This window comes from Typha angustifolia, chromosome 11 (assembly GCF_048772165.1).
Source record: "Typha angustifolia cultivar Huaian chromosome 11, ASM4877216v1, whole genome shotgun sequence".
Classification (NCBI taxonomy): domain Eukaryota; kingdom Viridiplantae; phylum Streptophyta; class Magnoliopsida; order Poales; family Typhaceae; genus Typha; species Typha angustifolia.
In genome coordinates, this window is record NC_133249.1 from 14,660,001 (window position 1) to 14,670,190 (window position 10,190).

Below are 10,190 nucleotides of genomic sequence, written 5' to 3' on the forward strand. Positions count from 1 at the left end.
TTTATTGAGCGAAGTTATAAAATTATTAAATATTTTTTTCGAAAATAATTATTTGGTGTCATCGCTGCCGGTGCATGGCAAGTACGACCCATCTTGCGGAAAAGAAGAGGATCCTATGCGCCCTAGATTGGAGGATTTAATACTAAAAGCCATAGAGATGACCCCACGTAACAAATTATTAATAAATACCGCTCCTGGGATGTAGAGAATTACTAACGGTAAGGAAGCAAACAGGACTTCCACGAGGGGGCCCAAGAATTTGACCCAGAGTTCCCTTACCCCCACACGCTATCCACGTGACCGCTTCCCGTCGGTCGAGACTAAATTCTTCGTATTAAACTCTATACATTGAATCCTTCTTAGCCGTCAAAGTTAGGAAGCAACGGTGGATAAGACAATCGCATACGAGACATTATGCAAACATCTGGATATAGTCAGCGGATCACCGTCTCCTTCCTCACCATTTAAACTGCCGTCTTCGTTCTCTCTCTTCTCCTCATTCCCCGAAGTGCTTCTCTCTCTCTCCCTCTCCCTCCCTCTCTCTCTCTCTAGGGTTTTTGGTCTCCTTCGAAGGCGAATTCGATCTCGAGCTCCGATGTCGGTGAGTAGCATCTGCTTCTCGATTCCTTGGTTTCTTTCTCGTTGAGTTTTCTGGATCTGTGAGGATTTCTCTGGCTTGATCTTTCTTGAGTACGATCCGGATCAATAGCCGATAGCTCGCAGATCCGATGAGAGTTCGGATTAGATAAGTTGTTCCTAATTAGGGACGGAACAAAATTGCTCGAATAGTGTGAAGGTTTTAGCTTACATCTCCATTTGTTTCTCGATTGCAGAAAATTAGTTCCAATTTTGATGAAAGTAAATGAAACTTTGAAAAAGTTTCAGTAACAAAGTAACCTGGACATGACTATGTTGACTTGTTTGAGGTTAAAAAGTAATCTTCTAATTATGGTGATCCTGAGATATTGTGTTATTCAGTAATCGACTATATAAAAGGTGTGGTTTATGTAAATTATTTCAGCTGCTATTGCAAATTTGCGCCTCTTCTTTCCATCATACATGCATCTTTTCAGCAGAGGCTATCGTCGATCTAGGAAAGCAATTAACTTCTTGTCTGCCTAAAAGCAAGGCAAAATTAGGTGGTGTAATGACCTTCACTTAGATAAGTTAGTCAACGTTCTAACCTCTTTTCGAAATGTTTCTTTTATAAAAATTTCTAGTTATTTGATAATCTTGAAAATATGCAACAATGCAACTGCTACGCGTAATAGTAGAACGTTCTGCCTTAGGATTTTTTTTTTTTGAAAAAATAAATTGAAAAACATGTGAAGTTCTCTTCAAGAAAGGGATCACTTAATTCTATGGCTTATGCTGCAAATCCTTTGATGAAATTTTACTCGTTCTCTTAGTTTCTAACTCCAATAGTTTTCTTCTTACCTCATGTTTGTGACTGTAAATAAATATGCAATGTTCCTGATGTTGGCTAAGTTCCTTTGCCCCAAATACTGCGATTTGCTTTATTATTAAGCCTCATTTTTTTTTCTCTTGAGCCTTTACCTTGTTCCCTAGTTCTGTGATTATGATGATAGTTATTATGTCATGGAATGCAGAAAACTGGTAATCATTTTCACCATCTTTCATGTCAAACTCCATCTCTCCTCTCTCTATTTTGAATTTTATGAAATTTGCATATATAGTAAGAGAAAACTATGGCAAGCATCCGAATAATTTTCAAAGATTATTGCTTGAAGAAAGATAACTTCAATATAGTGTTTGTAGGCAGCAGTTATTTCATCTTAATATTTTTGCAATTCATTATCATAGTCACAACTCGCAACATTGGATCATAATTCTAATATTGCTTTCTGTTTGTCATCTTGGAGCTTTGCTTTGGCTAATTCAGGCTTCTGCATTATCAGGACCTTAAGTACTACGAGCAGTCCTGCATGCAGTAATGAATGATCATATGTCATTACATCATACCCATAAAGGCTATTTCCCATAAATTGTGGGAAAAATTAAGTTATATGGTTCCACCTAGGGTCTTTAAACTAAATACTGACCAAATTCTGAAAATCATACTGTTGGTTTTATATCTGTGCTCCCCTTTGTTTTATGGCAAATTACTAAAATCTAGTACTCTTAATTTATAAGATGTGCTTCTATTATTTATATATCCAATTTGTCTTGGGTTTTATTGACAAGTATCCTTTTTCTGGCTAAACTAAGATTACAAAAAGACTATATGCATGACTACTCCTTAATTATAATGTAAAACATATATCCTTAGGCTTTCCTTGATCGTACTTGTCTTACTTTTGTTGTTTATTCTAATTTATGTTACTTATGTAGTTGGTTGGGTAGGGTGTGGCATATTGTGCTTAATTTGGAGATGAATCCAAGCATGAAGGTTCTCATTGAATCTCAAATTATTGCATCACAGGTTAAGACAGTGAAGGTCAAGAATGTCTCCCTCAGTGCGTCTGAGCAAGACATTAAGGAATTCTTCTCCTTTTCTGGGGATATTGAACATGTAGAGATGCAAAGGTCTGTAGGCAGTAAGACATGATATTGGTAATTTCTTCATAACACGTCTACTCACTAAACTCACTATGTGCTCTCTGCAGTGGAGATGAGTGGTCTCAAGTTGCATATGTGACTTTTAAAGATTCACAGGGTGCAGAGACTGCACTTCTTCTTTCGGTAATGCAGCTTGCTGAGGCCTTCTTAACTGTGATACACTGTCTTGCTTGAAGCTGTTTTATTTGTCTTTTTAATTGTAAAGATTCTGCATAGGTATGTGATTTAGATACTAGTTCTCCCTTTGATTATGGGTATCTTTTACTTAACTTGGCTTTCTGTGTCGTCTTTGTTGGATGCTTGTTTATGCTGTTGGCTGCTAAATCACTATGAATATTGGTCTTTTGTGAAGTAAGGAAATTTTAGATTATGAAGTAGTGTAACGCTAAGAGAGCAGATGTGTGAAATCTGCAGAATAAGTAGATTTATCTTTGATGTTTTATGAGGGAAGAGTATTTTCTATTTCAAAATCATGTATGTCAGATTTCTGTTTCTATGTAATATTCAGTCATTTTCCATTAATCTCTTCTAAGATCTCATCTACTGAGAAATTTGTTGGTGGTGTAGGGGGCTACAATAGTCGATCTTTCTGTCATCATCACACCTGCACCAGATTACCAGCCGCCTCCTACTGCCTCGGCTCCACCTTCAGTAAATATCAATACTCTGTCTAGATGGTTTGAAAATTTTCAGCCCAAATGTTCCGTTTTCACAAGGAGTAAAAAACGAAACCAACTGAAGCCAAAATTTCTAACAGTTAGATTACAAGCTCATCATCCCCTCTAACTCGTCTAACTGTAACTGTTACCATTTTTAGCAGTTGAAGAATGCAAAATCCTCCAGTGGTGCTGAATCAGCAGTTAAGAAGGCTGAAGATGTTGTTACTAGCATGCTTGCCAAGGGTTTCGTCTTAGGCAAAGATGCTCTCAGCAAAGCAAAAGGTTTTGATGAGAAACACCAACTCACGTCCACTGCCACTGCCAAAGTATCCTCCTTTGACAAGAAAATTGGTCTAACTGAGAAAATCAGCATGGGCACTTCCGTCGTCAATGAAAAGGTCAAGGAAATGGATAACAAATTCCAGGTTTCAGAAAAAACCAAGTCAGCCTTTTCTGCTGCCGAACAGAAAGTGAGCAGTGCAGGATCAGCCATCATGAAGAACAGGTATGTCTTCACTGGTGCATCATGGGTGACCGGCGCCTTCAATAAGGTCGCCAAGGCTGCCAGCGATGTCGGATCAAAGACAAAAGAGAAGGTCGCAGCTGAACAGCAACAGAAGGGATCAGCAGGCGAGTACTCCCAGGTTCATCTGTCCGAGACCTCTGCTGGACATTCGTCGAATACTACACCTGGACATGGATTGATTCTTTGATACTCCCAGTTTCTGTAAACACATGTAGCATTGTCCTTTTCACTTTCTACTGGTCTATCCTTATCTCATATTGTAGTGCTAAAATGTAGAACATAGCATCTGATACAGTGATTTGTTTGATAAATAGTTTGAGGTAGCAAACTGGCAAGTCTTGATCAATTTGTTTGCTGCTACTTTGTCTACATAATTTTCGACCTTTTGCCTGCGTCACATTATATAATCAGTGTAGCCCATTTCTGTGGTGATAAAGTGAGAGATTCAGCAGAGCATCCACTTGCCAGTTTGCGCCTTTAACTGAGACTAAGACAATTTCCTTTAATATTGTCCAAATAAAATTTATTAAAGTAACCTGGTCGTTGTAGTATAGTGGTGAGTATTCCCGCCTGTCACGCGGGTGACCCGGGTTCGATCCCCGGCAACGGCGTTCCATTTTATTCCTCATTTTATTTCGGCTTGCTTGATTTGAGATTAAATCTTAAACTCGATTAATTAGTATTAAATTTTTTTTTTTAAATAAAAAAGAAGTTTAATTAGATATGAAAAGGACAAACATCATTCAAATCAAAAGGGGTCCTGATGTTTCTAAACACAAAGCAAATAAAGCCTTTTGGATTCTGGTTAAGTTTACATGCATTTATTTATATACGTCCAATAGAAATAAATACACGTCCCTCTATCCCCCCTTCTTCTTCTAAAAGCAACCATTTTTCTTTTTCTTTTTTTCCTTTTTTTTTAAACATTTTTGTGTGTGTAAAACCAGCACCTATCTACTATAATAAAGTTGGGCATATATTGAAAGGTATATATGCCTACTTGCATCCTTCTCTCTCCCATTCAATCATTAATTTCTAGTTCCAGAGATGGGGGGAAAAAAAACAAGTAGAAGCAAGAAGTGCATATCTCTGCATCTTCATTCATGTGTTTCACACACACACACACACACACACATAATATAACATCATGCACTCATTTTGTGGCCATCTTAGGCTTCTTTTTGGCTTTTTCTCTGACCCATGTCTGAAACCCTTCCATTTTTTAAGTGAGACCAAGTTGCAGAATAGCTATCCAGGATGAGATGGTAGAGGCATGTGGATTTTCCTGTGCAATATGATGATATAGGAGAGAATTAATATGTTTGCATCTGGGAGATAACAATCTACCGTGAATATTCAAGAATAAACAGCGTAAAACAATAAATAAATATATTTTTTTATATAACCATGAAATGTAGAAATTTTTTTTGTGTGGAAACTTTCTTATAACTAACTAACGGATGGAAAATAACATATCATTTTCTACATTCAAATCAAGCACTTACAAAAATAGTACTATTGAAATTGGGTAGCTATATATACAACAATGTTGTTTAAATGTCTCTCAATTAACTGCTTCTCGTGCTGATGAAACGACCTCAGTAACCTTCAATCAAGGTCGGACGACCTATATCAATATTAACACTCAAGAAAGAGGCAAACTCCAAACTAAAACTTAGAGATAACAGGCCAAATGTTTCGAAAGAAAATATTTTTTCAGTGATCCTTATAGGGCTCAAGATTTGTTGCAAAACTCTTCTAGGGGTTCTAATATGATATTTCAGTGTTCAAGCTTCGACCTAAGGCATCTATCTATCTTTATATAGGTGCAACAGGTATGGAGAGATTGCATCAAAAAGCAGTGTATAACTTTGACTTAAAAATCCTAGATCTACTCAGATGTTTGAATGTCTGATGGGCCGTTTGAATATTCGACCATTAATATACATGTGTTCGAACACCTGTACAACGATTTACGTTCAGAAAATTTCATTCCAATTACGAACATGATTCTTTAAAACTCTTTAGGGTTGACATTCAAACGGACCTACGATGCCAGCCCAATAATGTGATATCTGCCATGCTTATGCTGTTGGTGAGTTCTCATATTTTCTTACCTCAAGCTCATACAAAAAGATCTAAATACATAAAAAAAATTTAGGAATTTCCAATTACAAATCTTGCTAACATAGTCTATAAACTTAATTTTCGAGTGAATAGATATATATATATATATATATATATATATATATATATGCAGAGGAAAATTACAAGATAAATGCTAACTCTGGTACTATGTCAATTAAGCAATCAATTAGTTACTCCAAAAGCTCAAACTATATATGGAAGACACTAAGATCAATTAAAGAACCAAATAGCATCATTTACGTATATTATAGAATCTATTCTTGTGACGTATCATAGCTATGAAATCATATACAAATAGTTGAGCGACTTAGGTAAGTTTATTGTCTTCTTCTCACTAAAATAAATCAATTCATGCCTCACGAGTGCATGCACAACTACATAGAATCCTTAAGAATCTTTGTAATAAATACATCACACCAATGAAGCAACTCGATTCATGCACTGAGACATGGACACAAAGTTATAGAAAAATAGTGCCATCGCCATGTCTAATGATTGTATTTGAAGTAGTTTATCATGTATCTATCTCCATATATATATATATATATATTGATCAGCAGTATACTCCTATCATGTCGCCCATGGTTTTAAGAGGTCATTAGAGTCAAGTAGAATATTGTTTAAGATCAGTAATCAAGTCAAGACATAAAAATATCCAAGAACTCATATCTTGTATATATATATATATAGTTTATAGTAAACAAAGAATTATGATCATACTGAGCAACTTGTGCACGTAAAAAAAGCCTAACTCTTGAGGTCCGAGTCAAATTTCAAGGTGGTAAAGAGCTTAGATTAGTTAAACAACTTAAATTAAGGGTCTTACTTTTGGGGTTTTAATTATGTCACTTGTGAGGTAATGCAAATCGTAGATCATGCAGCAATTCCTGTAATCCTTCGTTGTCGTGTAGATATAACCATACAATAAATAATGCATACATAGTGTAATCTATGCTTATTAGTACTAATCCAATTATGTATCAACCTTGGGTGCCTTGTTAATCTCTATTAGAATTAATTTTTTGAGGGAAAGCCTGTAGATGATATCCCAACAGTGAACATATTAACCCAAAGGCCAAAGAAGATAAAATAATTACTGTCACGTTATCACAAAACTGGAATAAGGGCTTCCATTAGCTCCGAACAGATTTAAACTAATATGAAAGCAATTATACCGACATCCTACACTGATTAGTTAGAGCAAAGAAAAAAAAATCATATCTAAACAGCCAGTTGCCAAGAGAGATGCTTCAAGTGTGAAATTAGTTATGGGTAATTGTGATTTAGATATGGCATCATATGATTGTCAAGCTATCCAAGGAACGATATGAACCGTGTCTTTTGATTACGTAACTGCAGACATGCATCAACGTGCATCGTTTTCTCTTGTACAAAAGTCTAAATTACTACCAATTCTCAACTAACGACTGCCTAACAATTATATCTATGTTTGAATTGGGTCATAGAGAAGAGATCTGACTTCATTATCAATTAAATAGTCAAAGCAGCATTACAAGTTATGTAATTACTCCAACCAGGGGGATTGCCTATATTGTTAAGAGAATGAATGAGGACTAAAGTTGTTGAAGACCCAAAAGTTTTGTAAACTGAAGTACATCTCTCCCTATATATATACCAGTCCTTACACATTGTCCTAATCATTCTTAATTCAGCATAGTTTTTTTTAATTGTGGAAAGACCGAGGCTAATCAAACATAAATAGAATATTTCAGTGAAGGAATAGACAATAGTTTAATATATATTAATGATGCTCAACATTGTCTGCTTGCATCTTTCAGTGGATTCTTAATTACATCTATTAAGAAGTTCTGGATGGATCAGTGCCAAGCTCTAAAACCTTCTCATAAGTATATATAACCTCTAAGTCTTCTCTTTTAATTTAATCTAATGGGGTTACTCATTCTTCTATGAAAAGTTTTTTTTTCTTTTTTTTTGGGTGTGTGTATGTGTGTGTGTGAGGGAGTCAAAATAGTGAAACTATTAACACTCTTCATCAAGTACCTTATATTTACTTGTATCCAATGGAAGTATTCGTATTACATAATCAGAAAGTAAAAATAGACGTCTTGAATTAAACAAGTATTAAGGTTACCTGTCTAGAAGGATTAATGATTGGTTGCTAATTAATTGAATGAGAAGCGTGCAATATCTCTGAAAAGATCATTGATATGATAGTCACTAGTTCATTATTGCTTAATCAATATCATGAAAGCGAGAGAATCACAAAATAGAAGGAAAAAGAATTTCAAATTCGGCTAGAAAAATTTAATGAACTATTAGGTGACTAAATGAATTAAATACTGGCGACTCTTCACTTCTCATCAATGAATCATTCTCATATCTGAGATATGCGTTGGAGCTCTACCAAGCAACAAGCAATGTAGGTCTTCATATGCTTAATTTAAATTTCATTTAGAGAGTAATATATTATAAATAAAAAAACTAATCAGTTCTTAATTATATCTTCCAAGGCATCTTAAGAAAATATGTTTTGCTATGTCACTGATTAGTTAGCCTATTCACTAATCCAAGAGGCCATGGCCCAGTAATCACAAACACTGTGGAGGTTGGCTGCTATAACCATTATAAAGTCGTTAGTTGAGGGAGGTTTAACCAATCATTAACAGTAAGAGGAACAAAAGTCTTCTTTCCATTGGAAGAAAAACTAAAACTATTATAGGTAGCATAAATTTCTTTATATATCTAAAGGTATTCAACTTTGTTATAGAAATAGTGATTATGTCTGTGATTGTGATAATAAGTTTTTTCAAAAACTTCACCTATGCTTAAAGAAGATTAGTGACTCAAGACATCTAAACGATTGCTTGCAGCCAAACACCCACTCTATTGTATTATTTGTAACTGTACATGTAGATGATCCAGACATGATGGTGATGCTTTCTTGTCATAGAAGTCTTAAAAGGCAAGTTTTCACAGTGGTTTCTTAATTGTTATCAACTGTTATAGTTTAAATTTTATGAAACCTTTCCAACTTCTCACCAAACCAAACCAGAGTAGAAAAAATTGTAACTTTCTTTATAGAAACAAAAATAATTAAACTTCCTTCTCAAATATTATCTCAACTATACAATAAGCAGTAGTAGTCCAATAATTTCCTTATTATTTTGAAACTTTGAGGAGGTTTAAAGATGATACCCATATTGGCACACATATAAATGATTAAGAAAATTGATCGGAAATACCATACATTCTATTTTTATTATCATTTACATTATATCTTATTAGTATTTATCATTCGACTCTCTTGTATTAACATAACAACACCTAAAAGAATGAAGAGTATTTCTCTAAATATTTAAGCTACTCCTATCAAAAACACCTTGAGTCATGCCCCATTTTTTTTTTCTAACAGGATAGCAAGAGCATTTTGGTCATTTTATATCTATAGTTAAGTCAAGGTCCCAATATTAATATTATGGTATTTTTGACGATTAAGCTTATAATGTAGGGTTCAAATGACAAATGACTTTGAGGTAGGGTGTGATACGAGTAGAATAATTTTTGATAAATTTTTGTATAAATTAATCAGTATAAAAGTAGAGCCACATGACCTAGACAATAAGGTATTTTAAAATTAATACAGCACATAACAGAATCCATATATATATATATATAGTTGTCATGAAATGCCTCCCATGGACCCATCCCCCTCTTCTCTTTTGAATGGTCTCCTCCAATCCAATCCTTCAACTTGTACTTTCTCTAAACAAGACAATTAGACCCAGTTGGCCCAATTGGAACTAGGAAAGAGGGGGTGGGGCCCACTGTGATCCTACCCTAGATACTACTGACGTGTGCTGGATACAGTAGCTTTTTTTTTTTTAATTAATTCAAATGTTTTTAGAATTAATAATTGAAGGGGGGGGGAGGGGGAGGGAAATAAAATAATAAAAATAATAGTAAAAATAAAAGAGCTCAGGGTGGTGGTTGATTCCTTGCTTCCTGTTGGGTATTTTAGCTCCTTGCCACTTGGCATGGCAAGCCACACCAAATCCTCGTCTACCCGTTTCCCCGGGGGGGAGGAGATTGTATGGAAGAGGTGTCGTAGGAATTTCTTCCTTCCATCATGGGTACGTGGCTCGACGTTCGTTTTATTTGCACATTTGCTCCCTTTCTCCCAAACATAAATTTGCAAAAGAAAGACGAGAGTCTGTGGAAAGAGGTCTTTTTGGAGCAAAAGTGCAAGTATCCACGTCTTACGAAACTCCTACGACTTGGATTACGTAGGTGATGGC

At 35.2% G+C, this 10,190-nt stretch overlaps 1 protein-coding gene and 1 non-coding gene across 3 annotated transcripts; both read left to right on the plus strand.

The window, feature by feature from the left end:
* The first annotated feature begins 451 nt into the window (after window positions 1-451).
* On the plus strand, window positions 452-4,111 carry LOC140771075 (binding partner of ACD11 1-like). 2 transcript variants are annotated; one of them, XM_073112454.1, is made up of 5 exons: window positions 452-601; window positions 2,444-2,547; window positions 2,628-2,703; window positions 3,148-3,231; window positions 3,398-4,111. In XM_073112454.1, the coding sequence occupies exons 1-5, from the start codon at window positions 596-598 to the stop codon at window positions 3,950-3,952; spliced, it is 825 nt and encodes a 274-aa protein (XP_072968555.1). In that variant the 5' UTR covers window positions 452-595; the 3' UTR covers window positions 3,953-4,111. The 2 variants fall into 2 exon arrangements, with proteins under 2 accessions (XP_072968555.1, XP_072968556.1); XM_073112455.1 differs by having other exon boundaries at window positions 3,401-4,111.
* Window positions 4,112-4,304: 193 nt separating this feature from the next.
* TRNAD-GUC (transfer RNA aspartic acid (anticodon GUC)) lies at window positions 4,305-4,376 on the plus strand. The gene has a single exon. It is a non-coding gene; the product is annotated as a tRNA-Asp (tRNA).
* Window positions 4,377-10,190: the final 5,814 nt, after the last annotated feature.